General features: G+C 41.6%; 1 protein-coding gene and 2 long non-coding RNA genes across 4 annotated transcripts in view; 2 read left to right on the top strand and 1 right to left on the bottom strand.

The window, feature by feature from the left end:
* LOC110397878 overlaps window positions 1-17,277 on the bottom strand; it is a 28,318-nt gene extending 11,041 nt beyond the window's left edge. The window contains exons 1-5 of one of the 2 annotated variants that reach the window (XR_002438060.1): window positions 17,118-17,277; window positions 3,221-3,340; window positions 2,175-2,301; window positions 1,629-1,662; window positions 1,067-1,254 (exon numbers count right to left, since the gene is read on the bottom strand). This is a non-coding gene — a long non-coding RNA (uncharacterized LOC110397878). Of the gene's footprint in view, window positions 1-1,066; window positions 1,255-1,628; window positions 1,663-2,174; window positions 2,302-3,220; window positions 3,341-5,889; window positions 6,028-17,117 lie in introns of those variants that run through there. The other variant, XR_002438059.1, reaches the window with a different exon arrangement.
* Window positions 8,610-14,901, top strand: LOC110397889. Its single transcript, XR_002438062.1, has 2 exons — window positions 8,610-8,695; window positions 14,026-14,901. It is a non-coding gene; the product is annotated as an uncharacterized LOC110397889 (long non-coding RNA).
* The window catches only part of LOC110397854 (alpha-2-macroglobulin-like), a gene marked incomplete at its 3' end in the record, with an annotated part of 30,537 nt that continues 20,709 nt past the window's right edge, over window positions 16,502-26,329 (top strand). The window contains 5 exon segments of the mRNA XM_021394782.1: window positions 16,502-16,780; window positions 21,523-21,706; window positions 23,054-23,210; window positions 23,764-23,816; window positions 24,521-24,541. Of these exon segments, the coding sequence (XP_021250457.1) occupies window positions 16,521-16,780; window positions 21,523-21,706; window positions 23,054-23,210; window positions 23,764-23,816; window positions 24,521-24,541 (675 nt within the window).

Genomic DNA, 26,329 nt, shown 5'->3' with positions numbered 1-26,329 from the left:
CTCCTAAACAGGCATAGTCCTCAACCAGAGGGATTTCAATAAGTATTCCGTTACTGATTAAAGTCCTTTCCAGACTCTTTCCTAGAGAGCTTAAGTATGTCCTAGTCTGAAATAGTGTCAGGTTTACTATCCGGTAAAAGGGCCAGAAAACATCTGTACATTGAGAACACTAATGTTTCGCAAACAAGTGTGATTATAATACACCACATGGTGTTCCCAGCATGCTGTGCACCATTTGAATTTTGGCCAATATTTTCATGCTGAACAAATTGATTTCAGAAGATGATGGAGTGATTTGTGATTTATGGTGTACATTAAAGAAGATTAAAATGAACAGAAGAGAAGGGGGAGAGGAAAAAGGGCCTGCCATGTAAGGGTGTAAATAATAATTTAAGTGCAGATTAGAACTGTTGAGGGCTTGTCTGCATGTTGAAAGGAATTGGAAAAGGGGTTTATTTGACTGGGCAATTTGCTAACGATGCATGTAGAAATAGAGACTTGTGATTTTTTTTCAGTGAAAAAGAATCTGCATGTCAACATAGAATATCACCCTTCCCAAACCAGGAGTTTGAGTGGGTTTCTTTCTTGTTTTCTGTCTATTGTTAATTTTGTTGGTGGTGGTTTCGTTTTTCTTCTTCCCAAAAGGTTCTAAATAACTTGAGAATCAGTGGGATTTGTGCTTCTGAGTTGAGACCTGACAATATCAGATGTCTGAGTCTCCACATACAGCAGGATACACAAATACACACAGAATCCATCAATTAAATGTGATTTTCAGATTTGGAAAGGGATGACTAACCAGGATTTGCATGATACCAAGGTTATAAAAAGCCATTTCATTAAGTTTCACAGACAAGAGGATTTTATGGGGGATGAAATTGCATTGGGTAGGGTGCAGATTTCTATGCTAAGTTACAAAAATAAAACTTCACTGGAAAAAAAAAAGGCAAGGGAGGATGTGAATTTTGCTTTCCTGATACACCCCAAACTGTAGCAAGTGAGCTACAATCTGACTTGATTTACACTAGCATTAGACCATACTGAAACAAGAAAAATCAATACTTACAGCAACAGGGTCGAAAAATAGAGCGGGTTGAGTAGATATGTACATAGAAAGTGCATCTTTCTGGGGTATTTGAGGCCAGTTAGGCCAAGACTTCAGTATCCCACATGGAACTCATAAAAATCCCCCTCAGGTCTGGCCAGATGTTATTGTGCTCAGCCAAACATTGTTTTCTGGGGATAAACAAGATCCTGACAAAAAAAAAAAAAAAAAAGATGCATTTTTATCATTCTTGTCCTCTTAGGTCAAACCTGAACTACTAAAACATCAAGAGCATATTTCCCACTGCAGACTCTTCCTCTACATACTGAAAATGCAATATTTATATCCCGATATTAGCTGATGGTTCCAACAGCTAATTGCTGTTTGCAATCAGATCTAATAAACAACCTATGCTCAGACTCTTCCTCCAGATTTTTTTTTTTTTTTTTAAACATGTAAACAGTGTTCTCCCTGGCTCCTGCTCACACAGAGAATAGCGATACTCCTTAACATGCATTCCAACACCTCCCAGATTTCTAGAACCTGGATATCTCGTTTTAGCTACAGGTTTCATGGCACATACCTTACACTGAAGAATCCTGTTTTGTTTTTTTCCCCTAAGCAAAACAAAAACACCCATTAGACTATCATTTCTTCTTTCATAGTCCAATAATACTGAAGTGTCATAATCTTAGCGACTCAAGAGTGTTATAGGTCTCAGAAGACCAGAACTATTTTAGTTTTGGCAAGATATACAGGCTAGGCAAAGTCAATTTCCCTAAGAATGAGTAAATAAAGTCCATGGGCCCCAGATGTGCTCTTGGTTTAACATGCTTGGTGTTGCATATCTCAGTTTAAAAAGCTGTCAGAGAGCAAAGACAGACACAAGTGACCACTGAAACTGTTGCGCAGGTCCATGGACTGAGTCAGAAATGACTGCAAGAAACAGGAAGTACAAAATTCACCACAGTAGTCTGCCAGTGCCCTCATTCCTGCTCTGCAGCTTATGGATCTCCTGTGAATTTGTGTACAACTGTTAAAAGTGCATTAAAAGCTATTCTGAAAATTGGATTAAAATATAATCACATGAGAGTGTCTGACTAAAGTGCTCTGTCATGCTTGCTTTTACCTGCATTTAAGCCTTCTTCATATAGTTTATTTTTGTCATGGAACTTTGCTCCTTATGCAGAGCTGGTACTGAAGTATCAGCAAAAGGCTGATGCAACCACTTACAATGACCACATTTGTTCTGGAACCTAAGTAAGCAACATGTAAACAAGTTTAATGTAAACAATAGGTCACACTCACAGTGCAGATATCAGGATACAAAATCTAAGAGAAAAACAGATGAATCTCCCCTAGAAATGTCAGCTTCAGTATAGCAGTATTCTCTTGCTGATGACTCTCAATTGATTATCCACTACTCTTGTCAGTAAAAGTTGTCCTTAGTTCAGGGCATTTGGTTGGTCATGTTTTGGCTTAAATCCTTTGTGATTTCTGTACTGTCAGAAGTTAATAGTGCTATGCTCTTAAACAATGGCACACCAACTCTGTATGACTTCTCTTGTTTTCCAGATCCTGTTTCCTACTTACTTAGGTCTTCTTCTGTCAAATATGAAGTGTGGATGATAACCAATTAATTAATTGATAAGAGAAGATCAGAGATGTTCCAGAGAATCTATCAAGAAGAGATAATGTGTCAAAATGCTCTGAGGAAACTACTCAGTCTTGCTCTCTGATCCTTTCTCTATTGAGTTCATTTGCCACCCACCTGGTGGGCAATTAAGAAGGCAGTGCTGCATATGCACACCCCATACACATCTCTGATTCATGAGACAAATGTCATGGTCTTGTCTGTGGTACCAACAGCTGTGAGAAGGATAGCATCAGAAAAGGATTTCCTGAGGAGTAAGTTCATGCATATGCACACATTTGCTTTTAATCTCTCTCACTCATACACAATTTAAAATTGTTTATTCACAGTTACAAATAAATATTTCGGATCTCCTCTTTTTTTTTTTTTTTTTTTTTAAATGGAGAAGCAAAAGTTTCAGTTAGTCCAGTAGCTCAATAGCAAGACACAACTTCTTTCAGCCTTTCAGCTCAATCTCCTAAAGACTGACCTTTTCAAGGTCAAGGAAATCTTAAAGCTAAGCATCACATTGGATACAGTACCTTGAAACGTCCTTCTAGGAAATTTCTCACTCTTCCGCTTTCTGATCTTCCTGCAAGCTCATCACACCAATCTGATGATTCTGCCCCTGGAGTCCTTCACTCCTCTTTCCTGCCACTCCCCTATTGGCAAACAAGGAACTCCGTTAAGAATGTGATCTTAACTCTGTTCTCGCACTGTGTCTATAACCTGCCAGATAGGAAAGTGAAAAATTCTTACTTGAGAGTGAATATAGGCAGGGTAGGTATGAACAACATAGGCAGAGATGCAGGGAATAAAAATCACCATGCTGTATATTGAGTATGGGCTATACGTGCATGCCACAAGGTCTAAACTTCACACATTTTTCTCAGCCTCCCACTCTCTGTCTCAGTACCCATGAGGAGGTGAAGGCTGGGTTACCAGAAGCAAGTGCATAGCCATGCCACATGTTTGTCTTACTTCACTTTTCTGGAAGTGACAAGCTCTAGGCTCCAGCTGAAACCTGTTCTTCCACACTGTCTCTCTTGTTAATGTAAGAAGTGTCCACACTTCCTTGGTCATCTGATGTCTATGGCATGGTAAAGCTCCTCTGGGAAGCCCTATACATTAGTCTGGAATGCACAGCTCTCCTTACACCCCTTGGCTGCTTAAGCAAGATCCTTGAGCACTCAAGACTTATCCTGCTCCTTACCAATCACTTGTGTCCAATGCATGGTATCCCAAAATAGGAAGGAAGCGTAGTGGTGTAATGCAACCAGGACAGGCTCTGTAGCTCTGTATTCAGAAAGGAGCTGCTAAATGATATGTTCTCCAGCATCACAGCTCACACTATTTTTCCTGGACCCAGAAGGCTAAACGTGACAAACACTGCATTGCCAAAGTATAACAGAACAAAGCAGAGGTGCAAGGAAAATGATTAACTAGAAGAATTTTTTTTTTTTTTTTTTGCCTCGTACTGTACTGGGACTTCTTGTCCTGTTTTGCTGTGGCATCCTCCATCTCAAAAATCCATACCAACAACTTGCCAGCTGAATCACACCTCTCTACATTGGGGAAAGGCGTGCACTGGATCTTGAGCAGTGTATCACAACTGGCTTAGCTGTGGCCCAGCAAGAGGCCTGGGCTCTTATTATGTCACGCAGGACATCCATAACTGAGCTAAGCACACAGCCCATCCCAGCTCAGCCAGCAGGTGTTGGGCGGAGGTGCCTGTGGTGCAAGAGTAGCACTTCGCTGCAAAACTGGAGGAACGAACCCCATGGCACAGCCACTTCAGCAAGTGAGTGTTGCACAAGACAAGTACAACCTGGTCCAGCCAGAAGAGTGACATGGATACAACCCCCTGCCACTTTCTTCCTGCAAGGCCATTCAGAAGGGCAGTGATTTGAGGGTTCACTTTTTTCACACCAAAATGAACAACCATCAAAAATTAAATGGGGAAAAAAAATCTATGAGATGCCTATGCCATGTTACCATAGGCTTCTTCTGTACTGGCACTCTTGTGCCATGAAGTTTGGACAGACTCCAGGGAGGGCAGTCCCACAGCCCATCTGGTCACCTGTTCTGTTGCCACACTGCCCTTGAAGGAGGAATCTTTTCTGCCTGCGTAGTGAGTTTCTCTGTATAAATAATAAATCCTTTTTTTTGTTAGTCTCTGAGTATTGTTGTTAATTTATTTATAGAAGTAGTACTTATTATTTTTTCCCTCATTTGAAGTACATTCCTTTGTGTCTGTTTGCTTTAGATACATAGGACAGGGAAACTACTTATCATTACTGGATTTTCTTTAAAATACAAATGATTTTTTTTTTGTTCTTTTCAGGATTCTTTTCAGTACTCAGTTGAACAGCTAACATATTTTTTATCATTGGAGCTGTTAATATGTCTCCTATGTTACAGTGACTGTTTTCACACCCTTCCCCATGCAGAGCTGATATAGGTATTGAAGAGAAGTATTTCTTTACTGGAGCTACTAACTCTAAACAACAAACGCCCCAGGGTTTTCACTAGAAGTTCTTACGTGAAAGTGTGCTGAACTGTCATATTGGCATGACATGAACGTTACCAAGAACTGTTTTCTCAGCTTTTGCTTTCAGCATAGGCCTCTTGAGCCAATGTTTGAAGCTAGGTTTATTGCCTCCGTTTTTCTTTGAAGGCTTAACACTACTTGAGAAAGTAGAACAGCAAGATAATAAAGAAATAGATATCTTTCTTGATTTTTTTTTGTTCTGTTTTGTTTTTTTTTTTGTTTTAACCTATGGTGACAGTAGCTCCAAAATTGCTTTAGACTGCCATGGCAAACAGTACTAAGAATATCTGTACCCACCCACAGATGCCTTTTCTTCCTACAGATGCAGTGGACAGTAAGCTAATCTGTTAATAGAGAGACAGCCGTTATTTAGAAAACTGAATAAAAGAAATTGAAAAGAAAAGAAAGAAAAATGTGCCGGAACCACGTTAAGGTTATTAGAATTACAAAACTCAATATCCTTATTTTAGTCAGACAAATATATATACATCCACTTGTAATCATAAACTTCAGTTTTCTCTGCCATTTTTGCTACGCGTAACACAATACAAAGTACAACAACAAGAGCAAAGCAGTAAGACTATAGAACACAGCAAGTAAGAATTTGCTCAAACACAACAACAATAAGCACAAAGACAAAGGAAAAAAAAATCTACATACCTTCAAAAGACCTCAGATATACAAGAATCTCCAGAGAAAAATACCCTTGCTTTCGCTACCAACCCTTCAGTGAGGTCTGGGAAGGGTTGGATCCTGCCTCCACCCCTTCCTGTCACTGAGGTGCATTGTTTGCACCTGAGCTTCTCTGGATTGGCCCTGCCATCCCACCAGGTGCTCAATCACTGTTTCAACCTGTGACTTAGCATTTCCACTACACTAGGCAACACAATGAAGATTGTAAGGCTTATAGGAATCTTTGCAGGATAAAATATGCTGTGATTTGAATTTATCAACATTTCTGATGGTCTTTAACTTAGTGATTGCATTTTTTGTGCTAGTTATTATGCTTCAAAATAATATATTTTAAACTGGTGGAATCCAGCCTTCAAAAACATACTGGAGAATGAAAGACTCCTGAAAATAAAAAGATAGTAATAATGATGCCTTCAGGCAAGGTAGAAATGCTCCTGTAGCATCTGTTTTTTATTGACCTACTTTCTTACTCCATTTCCATATTATAAACCTTATCTAACATTAAGCTATTTTTTTCCAAATGTTCTTTGGAAAAAAAGTAGAATAATATTATAGCTTTAATTTAGCAGGGGAAATAACTAAGAAATTTGAAAGACCAAATGTAGAACATCCGAAAGATGTATTGCCTGTAAGAGTAAGGGCAAACATGTAGCCATTCATTTTCAAGCACAGTGAAATAAAATCCATTGCTATCATTAAGTACAGAAATCCACTGTGCTTGGATTATATGAAATTAGATTTAGGTATTTTGAGTATTACAACCATTTAATGTGATATGGCATTATTTAAATTCCTTGTGGTCGACACTTAAGGTTCAATGACCTTGGGTTTTGTTCTGGCTTAATATAGTATCTAATTATGGAAGGTATTAGCTACTTATAAATTGTCTTTGATCTTGTCAGGGGTGCACTGACCTCAGACACCTATGTATCAGCTCTTTAGAAGGAATGTTGTTGAAAGGGGAAATACCTTTACATGGTTAGAATCATGATTTGGTTTTGAATATGCAGCTTTCAAAGCACTGGTTAAATTATGGTGATACAGCCACCACAACTGTTTTGATCAAAAGATATAGGCAGAACATGTTCTAATAAAAGAGATATCTCTTACCAGATAAACTAGTCTTGTTGAAAGAAGTAGCCAGTTTTTCAAGTCTGGAAAAGAACCAAAAGCTTTCAAGCTAAGTTCAGATCAATTGTTATAAGCTTAATGACGTAAGAATCATATAATCGTAGAATCATAGAATGACTTGGGTTGGAAGAGACCCCAAGGATCATCAAGTTCCAGCCGCCCGGATGCAGGCAGGGCCACCAACTTCCAGATCTGGTACTAGAACAGGTTTCCCAGGGCTCCATCGAACCTCGTCTGGAACACCTCCAGGGACGGAGCATCCACAGCCTTGCTAGGCAGCCTGTTCCAGCACCTCACCACTCTCTCTGTAAAGAACTTCCCCCTGACATCCAATCGAAACCTTCCCTTCCTGAGCTTGAAACCATTCCTTATCGTCCTGTCACTGTCTACCCTCCTAAAAACTTGGTTCCCCTCCTTTTTATAATCCCCTTTTAAATACTGGAAGGCTGCAGTGAGGTCTCCTCACAGCCTTCTCCAGGCTGAACAAGCCCAACTCCCTCAGCCTGTTTTCATTGGGGAGGTGCTCCAGACCTCATCTTTGTGGCCCTCCTCTGGACCCTCTCCAACAGCTCCATGTCTTTCCTGCACTGGGGGTCCCAGACCTGGATGCAGTACTCCAGATAGGGCCTCACGAGGGCAAAGTAGAGAGGGACAATCACCTCCCTGTCCCTGCTGGCCACCTCTCTTCTGATGGAACCCAGGATACCATTAGCCTTCAGAGCTGCAAGAGCCCACTGCTAGCTCATGTTCAGTTTTTCATCCACCAGGCTACTCTCAAGGAGTTCTTCTCCCAGTCTGTATAAGTATCTGGGATTACTCCAACCCAAGAGCAAAACCTTGCACTTTGCTATGTTGAACATAATTAGGTTTACACAGGCCCACCTAAGTACCAGTTAGTCTGCCTGAGCTCAAGGTTACTTGGCTCTTGTGGAACAAAGTGAGCCATAGAGTGTTAGAAAACTAATGAGTGGTTCCTGGGGGCCTGAAAAACAGATGTTTCATGCTGATATGAAGAAGTAATTACACAAAATATTCTGATAATATATCCTTATAAGCATAGCTGCTGAATTGTTGTATAATATGATTAATACTTGCTTGCAATACTGTAATAGCCTTTAGATGTTGTGGATAGTAATTGTGATGTAGCGTTGTAGGTGGAAAGGTATGTCATAAGACTGTTCTGGTGTTAAAGCAGAAGAAACACACAACAAGGGAAAAACTGTGTGCCAGTTTTGTGGAACCCTTATCACTTATCAACATCAAAGGAAGCTAAGATCCACACAGTAGGCAGAATTAGCCTAAAATGTGACAGCCAGCATCAAGACATTCCCCTTTGTTTTCATTGTCTGTGTGTGCAGAGACTTCTCCAGCTGTCCTTGCATTCTACAGCATTATCTGGGACAAAAGGAGTCTTGGCATGGTATAGTGGAAATGCTAAGTCATGGCTTGAAACAGTGATTGAGCACCTGGTGGGAAGGCAGGGCCAACTCAGGGGAGCTCAGGTGCATGCAGTGTACCTGAGTGACCAAAAGGGGTAAAGCCAGAATTCACCCCTTCCCAGACCTCATTTGCAGTGGAGTGGTTGGTGGTGGAGGCAAGGGCATTTTGCTAAAGATCTCTGTGTATCTCAGGCCTTCTAAGGGTAAGCAGATTCTTACCTTCCTTTCTGTGTCTATGGTTGCTTTTGTTTGAGCTTATCCTTATTTACTGTAGCTTAGGACTTTGCTACTATGCTATCATTGCTACATTTTTCCATCATGTTACAGGGTTACACTTCATGAGACAGCCAGTTATTTGTTTAGGATGGATTACATTAAAAAGATAATGCATTGGATGGTCAGTGGGACCCCTAATACACTAAAGGAGGAACTCCTGGGGGATAACCTGGGATTCCTGGGTTCCCTATGGTTGAGTGCCGCATGGATTATTGAGGAATGGGGACCTATAAGGGATAATGATCCCATTAATAAATCCCCTTTGAAAAAGGATAAGTTTTTGAATAAAGTAGAACAAACTTTTTTAACAACTAAAGAAAGAATAGTAGCGGTATCTGCTCTAGTGTGGCTGCTACTACTAACTATTAATGGTTATCATTACTCTATGTAAAGATTAAAAGATGAAAATGGGCTTTTGAAGGCTAGTATCAGAAAACTAGAAAACAAAAATACATCTCTGACATGGCAAACTACCTTATCTTCAAATAGTGCTTCCCCTCTATAATTAAGAACCGTATCATTAGAAGGGGAAGAGGACTTAAATCAGAAAGATCCTTGGATCCTGGTTGAATCTAAGAATAAAATAAAGCCAAGCAGGCTAAAATCCAGTTAGAGAATCTGGGAACCTCAGATCTTAGAATCCTCTAGAAATAAGACCAGTAATTACTCAAAAAAATGAAGGAAGTCCAAGACAGACCATCGGGATTGTCACCCAAGGAGTGGTCCATGCCCACACTTCATTACATGTAACCACGAGCCTGTACACAGGTGCTGAACTCATGGATCTGTTACAATGATTTCATCAAAAACCATGAGAGGACATACCAGGTTGCCTCTTGAGACTGTGGGACATGGAGGGCAAATGTGTGGTTATTAATTGACCCAATTCTTCTAAACTTATATCCATTACCACACATCTGGCCCTCAGATAAAGACTGTATGCAACTGTGATAGGTAATGTGGGAAACCATTCGCTAATTCAGGGGACAATGGCAGCATGTAGGATCACATGGCAAAACAAAAGTGATGTACCAATAAATACTGGTCTGTGGACTTCAGTGGAAGAACTTCAAAATTATATTAGAGAACTGGGAATGAAGGAGGCGATTTATGATGATGCTCTTGGGAGTCCAGACATGGTTATGTTTTTGGCAAGGATGGGGGACCTCATATTACAACAAGCTCCTTTCCACCAGTATGGCACTTTAGTGTCCATACTAAACCCTTCAGTAGCCTTGGAGGCCTTTATCCAACAAGCCGCCCTGTTGGTGGCTAATCATGGGGAGGCAGAGCACCTTCAGACCAGGTGCAATATCCAGACACTGGAAGGGGCAGAGGTCCTCCCCATAACTAAAACTAGGAGACTCCCCCCCCGCCAGTAGACTTCTCAGTCAGCACCCATACGGGTATCATGAAAACAGATGTTTAATGATTGAATCTGGGCTGGGATTCAGTTTGCAAAAACTGATTGCCATGTGACCCGAGCTACTATGCCTGAGCCATCTGAGGAAAAAGAATTGGCGATTGCACAGTTACTTGTGTGACCAGGGATGCCAGCCCCCCTGCACCTAGGGCCCCCAGGTGGGACTGAAGGCTCTATTTTGAATTGACTGGTTTTTGGTCCCAAAAGAACAAAGTGAGTTATGGCATTAGTAGACATGGGCACAGAAATATCAATTATTTATGGTGATCCAACCAAATTCCATGGAGATGGGGTGATGACTGGTGGATTTGGGGAACAGACTATCCCTGTAACCCAGACATGGTTGAAGTTGGGGGTTGGGCATCCCCCACCCCAGGAGTGTAAGTCTATTGTCCCAGCCCTGGAGCATATACTGGGCATAGATATATTATGGGGTCTGACTCTCCAGATGACTGTAGGAGAGTTCAGACTCTGATAGAGATTTGAGTATCTAGCCTGTGCAGGTGATATTAAGAGGCCACGCGAAATGTGAGCCTATTTACCTACCAAATCTGTGCTGGATTACTAGTACCAAACAGTATAGATGCCCGGGGGATGCAAGAAGAAATCTCCAGAATAGTGAAGGAACTAGAAAAAGTAGGAATCATAAGACCTGCATATAACCTGTATAATTCTCCCATATGGCCGGTACAAAAGTCAGGAGACACATGGAGAATGACAGAGGATTACAGAGAATTAAATAAGGTCACACCACCCATTCATGCAGCTGTACCTGATACTGGCTCCCTGATGGACACATTGAGTAGGGGGGAGATGGAAACCTACCATTGTGTCCCAGACTCGGCAAATGAGTTCTTCAGTACTCCCATTCATGAAGAATCACAAGACCAGTTTGCATTTATGTGGGGAAGCAGGCAGTGGACCTTTCAGGTCCTGCTGCAAGGGTACGCGCATTCACTTACATATTGTCATAACCTAGTGATGTATGACCTAGCAGATTGGAATAAACCCAATAACATCAAACTGTACCACTATACTGATGATGTCATGTTGACATCTGACTCACTGGAGGCATTAGGAAAGGCAGTAGATTCACTGACTGCCTACTTACAAGAGAAAGAGTGGGCTATAAACACACAGAAGGTGCAAGGACCAGGCCTGTCAGTGAAATTCCTGGCTGTAGTTTGGTTGGGAAAGACCATAGTATATCCAGTGCAATAATAGACAAGGTTCAGGCATTCCCAGTCCCTACCACGCCAAGGCAGCTGCAAGAATTTTGGGGTATATTGGGATACTGCTGTTCCTTTATACCCCACCTAGCGCAGATGCTGAGGCCTTTAAACCAACTCACAAAGAAAGGCCAAAAATGGGACTGAGAGAGAATGGAACAAGAGGCCTTCCAGCAAGCAAAAGTAGCTGTTAAACAGGTCCAGGCACTGAGTATATTCGATCCTGCCCTTGCAGCTGAACTAGATGTCCATGTAACTCAGGATGGGTTTGGCTGGGGCCTATGGTAGCGCCAGAATTCCATTTGAACCCCAGCTGGGTTCTGGTCTCAGGTCTGGCATGGAGCAGAAGAGAGTTATAGTGTGACTGAAAAACAGTTATTGGCTGCCTACTCTGCATTACAGGCAGTAGAGCAAATAACCCAAACTGCTGAAGTCATAGTTAAGATGACTTTGCCAATTCAGTGGTAGGTGAAAGTTCTGACCCACCTTCCAAAGACAGGGGTGGCCCAAGCACAGATGGTGGCATGATGGGTCACCTATCTCAGCCAGAGGAGTGGTCTGTCTTTGTCACCATTGAAAGAAGAGCTCCAGAAGATCCTAGACCCAGTGGCATATCACAGTGACATGCCAGAAGAGACAGTGGTCAGTCCACCAGAGAAGAGTCCTGTTCAGGAAGGGAAATATCCCATTCCTGAAGATGCCTGGTATACAGATGGGTCCAGGAAGGTAACCCAAGCAAGTGGAGAGCAGTGGCATACCATCCCTCCACTGAAACAATCTGGTTTGAAGAGGAGGATGGTCAGAGTAGCCAATGGGCAGAACTGTGTGCTGTGTGGATGGTTATAACCAAGGAACCTGCTGATAGCATACTGAATATCTGCACAGGTAGTTGGGCTGTGCACTGGGGGCTCACTCTTTGAATTGTACAGTGGGCTACCCAGGAATGGACTACTCAAGCCCAACCAAAATGGGGCAGAGATATGTGGTTAGACACATGGAATGTGATTAAACACAGGACTGTACGTGTCTACTATGTTTCTGGCCACCAGCCCCTACCATCACTGGGAAATGATGAAGCTGACACACTGGCTTGAGTTTGATAGATTGAGGATTCACCATTTGAGAACATCGCCTGCTGGTTACACCAGAAGCTGCAGCATGCCGGACAAAAGACGATGTGGGCAGCTGCTAAAGCATTGGGGCTGCCCATACAACTGTCTGATATCGTCCAGGCATGCTGAGACTGCGATGCCTGCTCCAAGATGAGATCAAGATCGTTGCCCAAAACAACAGCCCATCTTGATAGAGGATGCAATCCTCTCCAGTGATTGCAGGTCGATTACACTGGGCCCCTCCCTCTATCTGAGGGGATAAGATATGCCCTGGTCTGTATCTCCTATGACCATGTGACCAGACTGGTAGATAGGGGAAGGCTGTTGATGTAGTCTACCTAGACTTCAGCAAAGTCTTTGATGTGGTTTCCCACAGTATTCTCCTGGGGAAACTGGCTGCCTGTGTCCTGGACAGGTATATTCTTCTCTGGGTAAAGAAGTGGCTAGAAGGTTGTGCCCAGCAGATAGTAGTTAATGGAGTTAAGGCCAGCTGGCATCCCATTACAAGTGGTGTCCCCTGGGGTTCGGTACTGGGGCGCATCTTGTTTAATATCTTTATTTATGACATAGATGAGGGGATTGAGTGTACCCTCAGTAAGTTTGCAGATGATGCCAATTTGGGAGGTAGTGTCATGGCCTGAAGCAGCGATTGAGCACCTGGTGGGATGGCAGGGCGAACCCAGCAGAGCTCAGGCACAAGCAATGCACTTGAGTGGCTGGAAGGGGTGGAGCCAGGATCCACGCCTTCCCAGACTTCATTTAAGGGCTGGCAGTGGAGGCAAGGGTATCTTGCTTGAGATCCCTGCATACCTGAGGTCTTCCAAGGATAAGCAGATTCTTTCCTTTGTTTCTTTATCCACAGCTGCTGCATTTGAGCTTATCCTCACTTGCTGCAGCCTAGGACTTTGCACTATCATTGCTGTGTTTTCCATCACGTTACAGTGTTACACATGGTATCTCAGATGGAGATGAGCCAACTGTGGAAGGTGAATCAGTGGGTTAAAAATAAAGACCGAAGGACTAACAATGGACTGTCATAACACTAAAAGAATGCTAAATGACATTGAAGTTCTCCAAATAAGGCTATATTTGTTGGGTAATCATTGTGAGTGGATAGGATAATGATTTGGGGAATGCAATGAATATGTAATACCTGTGAAAATATAATCTGTTCATGAATGAGCAACTGGTGGAGCATTTTTGGAGAGTTATCACACTGCTACCCCAGCACTGCAAATAAGAATACCTGCTTAATGGTAATAAAAGTTTTGCTGTTAAGTTTCTCTGAGTTGATTTCTTTGTTTCAGTACCATGAGGATGGTAAATAGGTTAGTAGAAGAAAGATCAGAGTGGGCAGGACCTCTACTGAATCCCTGCTTTTGATGGTCCTGGACAAATTTTAGTTATATGTGCTCATCCTTGAAACATACTTTACATGTGCCTATTCTGATTTTGTTGTTGTTGTTTCATTTTCCAATGTCCTGAATGAAAAGAGAAAACTCGGGGTGAGTCATGTTATCCAACAGATGCCCAGGATGCTATTGCTTTGAAAACTGCAGCTTTGCACAAACTGTTTACTGGAGAAGACTGAGATGGAAAGATGGGGGCATTTCTGGAGAAAGGTCTTTATGGATTTTATTACTTTGCAGTTACTGAACCAATTTATCAGTATTTCCTCCTTTAACTGATATACTGCTAAATCTTTTGGTTTCTGTGAGTGTGTGGGATCATCCCTTCTCTGCGTGATATTTTATAATACTTTTCTCCAATACTGACTGCCTCCAGCTTGCTTTCCTAACTTTAGTGGTTTACAAAAGGTGTTGAAAGGTGCAATAAACATGGAAGACTGTGCCTGCTTTTTGAACACCACTGAATCGTGAGAACAGTCTTTTGCATGACTTGAGTGGATACAAGCTGAAGGACAGGAGGCTTGCATAAAAGTAAGCTCAAGAACAAAATGCAGAGGCTGCAGAACTCATCAAGTGAAGAGAAGAAAATAGAATAGATGTCCTGTTGTTGAAGATAACACAGCAGAACAGATGCCTCAGCTCAACATAACATCAGTGGGAATAGATCTGGCTAGCCTCCCTTAAAAGGTTGGAAATTCACAGCGACGATGATTACTAGACAGCCACCCACAACCACCAGAGACACCATGACCACCACATATTTAGAACACATGCTCAGAAGGGTGGGACAAAATGTTAATTATTTCTCAAAATTTCGGCCTGTTTTCTTTTAATGTAATGAATATGTATATGCTATGCCTTTAAATATGTAGTTGTTTCTCCCTTTGGTGCGTGTTTGGTGGAGTGATCCCCCATGCACCTAGCGCTGTAATAAAGGGAATACCTGCTTGACATAAGTCATTGGCATGCCAAGTTACTTTGTCAGCTTTCTTGGCTTCACCATTCTCAAACTTCCTTTCATCCTCAGATATTTCTGCTGGTCCTTTGCGCTTCTCTTCTCTGCAGTTTTCTGGTTACTATATCAGAATCAAGACACGCTATGTAGTTAATATTCAGTCTTAACACTGACTCTTTTACAAAGCTTAATATTCAGACAAAGAACAAATAGGGCTGCCTATGCTGTTGTGATCTTATAAGCCCCTTTGCACAGATCACAGAACCTCTGCCACTAATGCAGCTCCATGTAATCACTGCCAATACCATTTGCGTTAAAGTATTTTCTCTCCTGGGTCACTTGTATGCAACAGAACTCTTCTCAGGCGTTATAAATCTCTAAAAAAAGCACTACCAAATCCTTTCACTGCACGGGCACTGTGCAACAAACTGAAGCCCTACAGGTACAATTTTGTAGTCTTCTATGGAATGCTGCAAATATCCAATGTACTCAGCCTACTCAGGGAGTTCTGCTAGATTGGGCTGAATACTTCATTTTAGTGACAAGCTAGAAATTAGCAAACCTTTTTTCTTACCAAATAAAACATCTTGATAAGCTGCTGAAACAAGTTGCAGCTTGTTAAGATCCTTAATGGACAACCTTGCAGTTTGTTTAGATAATCGGAAGGGTCTGTGTCTTTGTGTTTAAATAGAAAAGGGAAGTTCCTGACACTTAGTATAGATAAGGAAGGTTCCACAACTCTTTGTATGGAATAGGTATGTATCTCCGGGATGGCCACTGAGGGAATATACACTGAAGACCTTTTTGTGCAAGGTATGCATGATAAGAGGATTGTATCCCCCATGCATCCAGCACTGATATTAAAGGATGCCTACTTTCTAACACTCCAACTTGAGTCTTAGGGAGTTTCTCGATTGACCACTTAACAGTAATACTGCTGCAATCAGAGATCCACATATGACTGAGTTAAGGGAGCAGCACTATTTCTGAAAGCCTTTTGTTATGGATGCAACTCCCTGCAGCACAGCTATGAATCTGGCAAAGAGTAAGAGGAGAACACCTGGAACATTTCCACCCTAGACCAGACAGCCCCAGAGCAGGTAACACAGAATGCTGGAAGATGATCACCATGCTGGGGAGGCAAGGATGTCTCCCAATGGCATTGACTAATCTTTTTGTATATTCACAGAACTTACTTCCATACCCAGACACCATCTCACTTCGTATTATATTCCCAACAGGTTAACTGTCTAATCTATAGCAGCCCTGTTGGACACTTTTTCAGCGAACTACTACTATAATGTTAATATAATACGTGCATTGTCTTTGTCTGAGGGTTTCCTTTTGTTTTTAACATACCTATAAATCTGGCTTTTGACTTCAAAATACGATATTACCCCACATCAGAGTTCTGAAATTGAATGCTGCCCTCAGGGAGTAACATTGTGTTGAATGCAGTTCATTTCCCCAGGACTGGATTCCTGATGGGTTAAAGAAATCTGAGTGGTTCAAAAATTTCTAATTCAAGTGCTATCCAATAAATGCCCTTCCCCCACTTTGAAAGTCTCCAGCCAAATACTGTGCCTCTGCTCCAGCTCCTCCTTGCAGCCTTTCACATTTCTGGATGTGTCCTGGCCTCCAGCCCTTATCTCCTCCAGCCCCTGGGCTGTTTACAGAGAATGGTTATAAAGAGGCTGACCCAGCAGAGAGTGGAGAGGAATTACAGGGTGCAGGAAAACAGCAGCACCAGACCAGACTGGGTGTCTGCTTGAGTCACTGCATTCTGCTGAGCACGATGGGGAAGGACTGGCTCTTCAAGAAACCAGTTATCTTTCTCCTTCTCTTCTTCTTCCTGCCTGGAAATATCTCTCCCACTGCAGAACCGTAAGCTACATATATGGAAGAGGGAGGGAGTGAGGGAGGGAAGTCCTAGTGCTTCTTTTTCCAGTCATTTTTCTTCCTTTCTCTCATTCTTCAAAAAGCTGTGCCAATTTCTTCCATTTCTGGCCTGCATCCCACTATGACCCCACCTCTGACTCGCCTGAAAAACTCTGCCAGTGTTCCATTTTCTCTGCTACAGCCTTCTATACAGTCCATTCTATCCATCTGTCATAGCCTTCTGTTTAGTCCAGCCCTGTATCACCACACAATCTCTGCCTAAATATATTCCTGCCTAGAAATTTTCAGATGGCTGGGCTATTGTGAACATGCATGTACTTACCTTTCCTGTAGTATCCTTGTTTTGATCACTGAGTCATTGCTCTCTATTCTCCTGTTTTTTTCAAACTGGTTTATTCCCTTTCTCCTGTTTCTTTCAGGCTGGTTTGTTTTCCTTGGCAGCATCAGGCATGCTTGTTCTCAGAGAGGATCTGTGACCTAGATTCTCTTTCACCAGCACTGAGCCAGGCACTGGCACTCTCCCTGGTGTGTCCACCCCAGTGCTCTGCAGACAAGCAGCATGGCTGTAGCATCCACCCTGTGTAGGGCCCCAAACAGAAGGTCTGCCTGAGCATCCCCACCATAATCTCACCTACCAGAGAGGGTTGTTCCAAAGCAGAGCTGTCTCATTCTTCAGACCTTGCTGCTGTCACTGTGCCTACCACTGTGCTCTCAGAAGCACAGTTCTCTGCTGTGAGAAATAGGAGAAAGGGAATAAACCAGTTTGAAAAGACAAGAGAATGGGGAGCTGTGGTTCTGAATCTGATCTCATGATGCTTGCTAAAGATTTCATGCCCACAAGCACTGCATTAGCACCGATAGCTCTAGCATAATGTGCAGCATTTACTGCTGTTGCTTACCATGTGGTCAGAGGTGAAGTGGTGACAGGCTCAAAACAAAAGGATCTTTGACTCATACTGTGCCATCAACATCTCATTCACTTGCCCTATTTCACTGCTTCTAGAGTAGATGAGCCAGCCAAGTCTTCTTTGGGGTCATGTAGAGCTCTCTGTTGTCCCCACAGTAATCTCTTGTTATCTCTGCCCAGGATCAGGTGGAAAGGGCATAAATCCATACTGTTCAGTTCTCCCATGAGAAACATGTTGCATTTTTTCCTTGACCTGAGCACCATTTTGGTAGGAGAGAAGGAGAAAAGGTTGAGAGAGAGAGGATAAAGAGATGTGTAGTTAAGATCCATAGAACAAAGATAGGAGATGAGCACAGTGAACCATCAGGGAGCAGGTAGGCAGTGGAGTCTGAGCAGTGAGTTGCAAGGTAGGTGTGAGAAGAATGGATCTCACTCTCACTTGGTTCCAAGTACTGCAAGGTTATCAGATGCTGTGTTTGACACAGGAGTGAAGCTGCCCTTAAACTGAAGGCCTCCAAGTCAAAAAAAAAAAAAAAAAAAAAAAAGCTTCCAACCAAGGTTCATTTTGTGCGTGGAGACAGCTTCTTTAAACAACAACAGTTGTTCTTTATGCTTCAGGTGTGGCCAGCTGCACAGGAGAGGCAATTAAGTTTCAGATTGGATACTCGAAAAAACTTACTCATTACCTTAATGCAGCACTGAGATGGCTGACCCAGAGATACGGTGGAAATTCTTTCTCTAGAGGTCATTGTAATATTCATTTTCCAAGAGAGAAGTTGATCTTAAGACATCCAGAGGTCTTTTTCAACTAAAAAATTTATGATGCTGTGACATACTGACAGTAGGATTTTTTTTCCTTCTCTGGCTGCATTCTGGAAGAATTCAAGAGGAGTCATTGTTCATCTATTCTAATATGTGGCTGTGCATGTAAACTATTTTACAATGCACTTTTTATGCTTGATAATATAGTGGATATAGCCAAAAATGCTAGCTCATGATGGTATTAGAAATGATAGATGTGAATTTGGACTGATAGAGCAATTAAACTCATTTGTTTCTTTGGCTGGATGTTTGATCCAGGAAATAGCTGAGAGTTAATACATGAAAGTCAGTCCATCTTAAGCTTTTACTATTTATATTGCCTTCTCCATATAGATAAACTCAGCATTTTTGAGTCAGTCCCTTTCTCTAAGGTCTCCTATCCCTTCTTGTTCCCTGCTTCTGACAGAGTCACTGCATCTGTTTTCAGAATACTGAGCTGCTGCTGCTGCTGAGGCTGATGAAGTCTCTGCTGGAAGCCCAGAAGCATTTTGTTCTGCAATAACTACACCTGGACTTTGACACCTAAGCTATTTAAGGCTTTCATAGTATTTTAATTCATCTAGATGTTTCCACCAAAACATCCATCCCAAATCAGCTGAAGGGAGGTTTACAATCAGTGAATTTCATAAATTTGCTCCAGTGACAGTGAAGCTGCTTGGTTTAGGGGAACATTCTGCACATTAGCCAAAATTTCAGTGAAACAGTGAACAGGAATGAGGCCAAAATTCTCTATGAACTAGGTCACACTGTCCCTTCAGTAGACTGGACACTGCATGCAGATTGCCAGTGCCACTGACAGGAAGCAGGGGAAATGAGATTAGAGGAAGCACAGGGTGAAGCTGTGGTAAGAAGGCTGTGAAAGAAAGAAAGTGATGGAGTAAGCATCTAGTTAATGGGGCATAATCAAAAACTTTAAGTCATTCCCTAAGTGGCTAGAGGTTCCTCCTTTCACTGCTTCTGCACCTGCAGATAGTAGCCAGAGATACTTGCTGGCTCCTTACCGTATTTTATCCTGTTGCCTGGTTGTGAAGGAAATGGATCCCACTGCCTCCAGAGTAGCTTCAGGATTGCCCAGATACCTCTTTCCCAAAGGCTGAAAGGAGACCACCCGATTTCTGCAGTTCTCACAGTAGCTCTCCGTGAACATACTCAGTCCTGTCAGTAGCAATTTCTTTGCTCAGTTGCCCTGGGTATGACTCCCATCCCTCAACAAAGCTGTTAGTACCACCATACTTTTTCCTAGGTCACTTGCAACTGTGTGATCTTTACAAAGTGGGGTAGGTGGTCTTCTTCTTCCCTTGATGAGTCTCATACCAAATTTCATGTAGGTGGGACCGTAGGGCACATACCACATCCTAGAGTTACCAGCAGCTTCTTTTTAATGGCCTGCACCTCGCTGGACATGCAAGTAGGGTCTCAGTTATCCAACTCAGTTGTGTCTGTTAGCTCCTTTTGTTCTTTACCCAGGGAAGGATAGTCAGCTGCTGTTTATCACGTGATGCAGCCTGAGTATATTTGCCATACTTGGATTGCTTGAGAGTACCAGAAGGTTCAAGAGCCACAAGCTAGTCATACCACGATTAATCTTTTGGACTTTATAGTACCTGATGCCATTAGGTTCCTTGATTTAATTTCATATTTTAGTGAAGAAGTTTATGCTTTATTTTATTTTTCTAAATGACTCAGTTAATATTTTAATGTAGCATTGTTTAGTTTTTGCATTATCACAGGTGATGAACAATGTCAGCTTTTTTTCATTCCTTTTTCCAGGCTAAAGAATGTTAATCTTCCAGATTTCAGATTACCTGACATCTTTCAATGAATCTTTTCTTCTAAATCCATTTTTTTAAATGGGAATACAACAACATACCTTTTAGTTATACAATAGCAAAATTGTGTGTTCTGATTTGTTCTTTGTTCCTTTATTTAAGAAAAGAGAGTTAAGAATAGTTCCTTATAGACCATTTGTCAGTTATCTCTGAATGAGGATTTTACAAGAGTGCTTGACAGCACTCATCTCTGAGTGGTGATAGCAAACTTAGCGATGTGTACACTTCTGGGGTGATATTTTATTCCTTAATTCATTATTTTCCCTTTATGAACAGTTCATTTGCCATTTTTCCTGCACAATCCCACAATACAATCAAAGTTTTTTACAGATACACTAGTCAGTACCTCACAGATCATTCAGAAATAGACTGAGCAACAGGGATCTCTACAAAGATCCTTGAGAATTTATTAGTGACCACCTTCTGCTGTACAAATGCACTGATGTTTCTTACCCTTTATGTCCTACCTTTCATCCAATTAGTCTGCATCAGAATTAATAATTGGATTTATTAATGAAAATTAGTAAAATTATCCTTTTTATTGAATGCCAACTGAGGTCTTTTCTTAGAAGCTGTTGCCAAAAGTTCTTTGAAGATGCAAGTACACTTCTGTTGTAATAAAGCACTGCCCTCTGAAATCCTTTGTGTGCTCATCTTAATAAGGTCATGAACTGCAGCACTCACATTTTTGCTCAGCATAAGAAGGATTTGGAAACGTGGACGGGCAAAAAAAAGAAGTAGCCACAGAAGTGGGTGTTTCTTTCAACCCTACAACTGCTGAATTTCCAACCTTTTTTAGCTAATGCTTTTGAGTCTCAGTATGAGATTGTGGGATACAAAAAATCAATTAACAGCCTGAAACTTTTCATGCCATCTTTATTCCCTACTGTGAAGCTGAACAAAGCATCCTTTATAAAAGACTGTCAATTATTAGCATAGAAATTGTTCCTTCTACTGCGAGCATTTTCCTGTTTTTAGGCTAATTAGTTAGGTGGTTTAACATGTATAAACCCAAAGTAAGATGTATACTCATGTTTATGCACTGAATTCACAGGAATAGTAGTGGATTAGACTTGCTGGTTTGCTAATTTCCTTTCATTTTAGAAAACTTTCACTGTTTTCTTAGTACTGTTTCACAGTTCTGATTCTTGCTTTGTTCCTTTTTCCAGGCAGTACATGGTGCTTCTGCCCTTTCTGATACACACTGATTCTCCTGAGAAAGTCTGTGTTCAGCTGACTCACCTAAATGAGTCTGTGACACTGAGTGCTACACTTGAGTATCAAGGGGAAAACAGGAGCTTGATTGATGATGTGGTGTCAGAGAAGGATCTGTTTACCTGCATCCCTTACTCTGTGAGTAATCTAATCCCTGTGGGCATATCTTTTGTGTTTATTGCTAAGATGCAGTAGAACTACACAGTTCAAAGATGAGAAATAAGATGTTGCAAGATGTCCCTTCTAAGCTGAGCCAAACAACAAGAACAACAAAAGAATTTGATGTGGAAAACTGACTGTACATGCAGGACTTAGGGAATTCTTTTGAGATGTTTCATCTTAGAACTTTGACTTTAAAGTAGAACATAGCCCATCTTGGTCTGATCTGCTCAAGACCCAGAGGAAAAAGAGTGAACTGGAATGAAAACCATAAAAGATGAGGAAGTGGAAAATTAAACTGAAGTCCATGGTGTTATCTTATCTCCTTCTGGGGCTTATTCATGTTTCTCACAGAAGGCTAGTTGGTGAGTAATGTAAGCAACTGGTACCACTCCCAAATAATGAATTTGGGATGATTTCCATTTTATTGAATCATAGGATGGCGCAAGATCAGTTTCAGTACTTCTCAGAAGAAAGTTTATAAGAGAAGGTAGAGAAGGGCTAACAGTATTGGAAGAAGAGGCAGAAGAATCATGGAGAAAATGCAAGGAAATGGAGAAGATCAATCTTCATAACAATTTCTGAAGGAATCATAGAATGAGTTGGGTTGGGATGGGTTGGGTTAGCTTGGGTTGGCTTGGGTTGTATTGGAAGAGACCTTAAAGATCATCTAAGTTCCAACCACATTGCCATGGGCAGAGGCATCTCCCACTAGATCAGGTTGCCCAAAGCTTCATACAACTTGTCCTTGAACATTTCCAGGGGTGGGGCATCCACAGCTTCCCTGAGCAATCTGTTCCAGTGCCTCATCACCCTCATAGTGAAGAATTTATTCCTAATATCTAATCTGAATTTACCCTCTTTTAGTTTAAAATAATTCCCCCTAGACTACACTCCCTGATGAAGACTCTCTCCCCAGCTTTCCTGTAGGCCCATTTAAGGTACTAGAAGGCTGCTGTAAGGTCTCCCCAGAGCATTTCCTTCTCTGAACAACTTCAACTCCCTCAGCCTGTCTTCACAGGAGAGGATCTCCAGCCTTCTGATTATCGCTCCAACATGGATCTCCATGTTTTCTTAAGCTGAGGGCCCCAGGGCTGAACTCATTACTGCAGATGGGTCTCTCTACAGAGAAGTAGAGGGGGAGAATCACCTCCTTCAATGAGCCTTCCAAGTTCACATCACAAAATCATGTCTTACCCTTGTTTCCAACCCTGTGTCTTTGGTGTCTCTTCAGAGAATTTTTGGACCTAGCTAATACTCTATCCTGCAAAGGCTCGGTGCAATGAGGTGAATCAATAAAGCAGTTATCCTCTTCATTTTTCTCAGGTTTCAAAATCCAACAGCACATCAGTGGCACTTCTCACTGTGACAGTGAAGGGAGAGACCCTGCAGTTCAGAAGCCGCAAGTCAGTGCTGGTCAAGAATTCTGAGAGTTTGGTCTTCATCCAGACAGACAAACCCATCTACAAGCCTGGACAGACAGGTACAGAGAATTGGGTTGGTGCTAAGTCTAACAGCAGAAAATCTTCTGGGCTTAATTTCCCAGAGGATTAATACTTTTATTTTAAAAGTTTTCAGAGCTCTTTTGGGAGGGAATTAGAGCCAAATTCTGTCTGAATGAGACCTAAGGCATGTGGTACCATCGTTGTTTGTATTCTCCATCTTCTGGGCACAGTATCTCAGTCAGATGTAGGCACAGATTCACATTCGTCCAACTCAATTATAAGCACAAATCTAGGTCAACTCCAAAGCATTATGTCCCTTAGATGCATCTGAACCAACAGGGGAGAACAAGCATTCCCCACAGATAACTTACTTCAGCCAAGATCTGATTCTCCCTCTAAATTTATCTGCCTTTCACCATCAGTGAGAAAGAGAGTGTAAATTAATTACTACCATAACTTAGGGATCTCATTTCAGAGTCTGTTGATCAGTGAAATGAATCTGAGTTAAAAAATACCGAAACATTGATGTTTGCTGGTAATGGTTATAAATCTTAACAACGAAATTTCCTTCTTTTCCATTACACTCCTCAGTTCAGTTTCGGATCGTCTCTCTGGATAAAGACTTCCATCCACTGAATGAGAAGGTATACACATAATTCCTTATTTTTAACCAGGAGGCTTAATTCCCAATTAACACCTTTACTATCCACATCCAGAACTGCTGAAGAGAACCTTTACAGCAAATGATCCTTCCTTTCTCACAACAACCTTGACCTATCCCATAGGTCATATTCTGCCTGGGACATGGTCCATCTGTTTCCATTGACTGCTCCATTTTTTCAAAGGGTTATGGATGTTTAGAACCAGATTTTCAAAGGAATGTAAGTGGATAAGCATGTAGACAGAGATTTCATTAGAGAAAAAATGTGTGAGACAAGTTTCCACTGAAAGTGACAGATGCATAGATGCTTTTGGCAGTAAGTGCCACCACATGCTTAGAAACTGAGAGAGAAGGATGAAAAGAACTTGGTTTGAAGAAACTGGTCACTGGCATAAGTACACCTTTTAGCTTGTTTGTTAATCAGTCCTCGTGTAGACACGTTATTTGGTAACTCCTACTTCATCATATTTTCAAACCATGGTAAGACAACAAGATGGAGCTCTAAAATAATATAGAGGAATCTCCCTTATTTATCAAGAACTGAGCGTGCAGTGCAAGTACAGAAAATAGCTCAGAGGACTTCTTAGCAGATTGGTTTTCTGTCTTTCAGCTCAAAACTGAAAATTGCTTTAATCTCCATGTGACTCTTATTTCTAACTCTGATTTTCCTTTGTTCTTTCCCCATAGTTTCCACTTGTCTATGTTCAGGTGAGTGGATAACTACATGTATATTATTTCAGCAGAATGTGAATGCATAGAAGTATTATTACCCAGTAGTGGTGTTTTCATGCTGAGGTGCAAGCGAAAACAGATGAGTGCATGACCTTTCTCCTTTGTGTAAAGGAAGACTGAATATTTGGGCATCTAAATAAGTTCTGACATTGATTCTGTGATTGAGGAATGTGCTGTAGGACCAAAATACTTAATGACATGCCATGCTGTGAACAGAGTTACAAATGCCTAGAGCTCATATCAGAATGTCTTGTTCCTCTTCCTAAACAGATCTTGGTTTATCTGTCCATAAAATATGTCCAAAACCATATAACTACATTTAATAAATTAGTAAAAGTTAAAAAAAAAAAAAAAGTACATAGTCAGTCCCAGTAGCACTTTTTGCAGCTTAGGGTTGCTGTCTCCATTCTGCCTTGTCTCTGAAGCTGGAAGTGTTGCCAGAACAGGGGAGACAGAGGCTGGGGTACAAACAAGCTATGTTCCTCTTTTCTATCCTCTTATCAGAGTGCTAACATTCTCTCTTCCCCTCATCAAAGTACCAGAACAGAGTAGCAGAGCTGGTGGGCAACTGACAGTCTGTTAATAGCAGGAGAAAAAGGAGGGTAAGAGACTATTGTGGTGTGAGCTGTCTGGTAGAGGAAAGTATCTCAGAATTGCCTTCTGCTGAGGTCTCTCTCATGAGTTTGGAGCCCCAAAAGAACAGGTCCCTTCCCTTTCAATGTGATGATACTTGACTGAGTACAGGAATTTCATGAAGTGAACAAGAAGGACAGCCTACCCACTGCATCCAGAAATCCAGTGTGCCTTTGTCTTAAACTATCAATAATTTTGCAACTTTTTTTTTATATCAGCATCGTTAAAAGCTTCAGTTTGAAAACACTAGGAAGGCCACTCTAGGCTTTCAGCTCCAGCTTGTGAGGCACAGTGTTTGTCAATGGCATTTACAACAGTTTACAAAGGCCACTCCCACCATCCTCCACTCCCACCATCACCTCTCCCTTCCTTGCTGCATCTTCTCAGTGTAGTACTGCTCTTTGGCTTTCACATACGCCTATGAGGCAATGTTATAGAATAGGAAACTCACCTAATAGCAAATTCATCCATTTGTTTTTCTCTAAGATTTGTTTTTTTGTGTGTGTGTTTGGGTTTTGTTTTGTTTTGCTTTGTTTTTTATTGTTTTGTTTTGTTTTTAATAAATCAGATCCAGTTTACTTCATCAGATGCAGTTTACTTCATACTTGCATTAAAATTGGACTGGCCCAAAGGAAGGGGTGGCAGGAGTGAAGGAAGGTGGCAGCTTAAGGTGCTAACTTAGCACTGCTAAGTGACAAGGAAACAGATGTTCATCCTTCCATCCTTAACACTGCTAACTGATCATAGGCATCCACAAAGGCAGGTATTAGTGTGAGCCTATTTCTGACCTGTTAATTTGACTCATTGCTTCTGTAATTTAAAACAAAAACAAACAAACAAAAAGCTTCCTGGGAGAAACAAACTGATATTCAGGCCTTCCCCATAAATGCATCACAGGAATGGCAACAAGAATACAAGGCCAGCTGAAAAAATTTTCAGATTTCTCCTTTAATGAGACCCCGTGGTGTTCTTTAAAATAAGTGGTGATCTTTTCACCATGGTTTAAGAGTTATGACAGAGAAGATTTCATCAGAACCACAGGACACTTTACTGACTGCATTCCCCAAACTCAAAGGGTGCTTCATGGGAACAAACTCTTCTGTTTGTTCTTCACAACTCTGACTGGTGGCC

Source organism: Numida meleagris, chromosome 1 (genome assembly GCF_002078875.1).
Source record: "Numida meleagris isolate 19003 breed g44 Domestic line chromosome 1, NumMel1.0, whole genome shotgun sequence".
NCBI classification, from domain to species: Eukaryota; Metazoa; Chordata; class Aves; order Galliformes; family Numididae; genus Numida; species Numida meleagris.
This window is presented reverse-complemented; position numbering and strand designations above follow the sequence as displayed.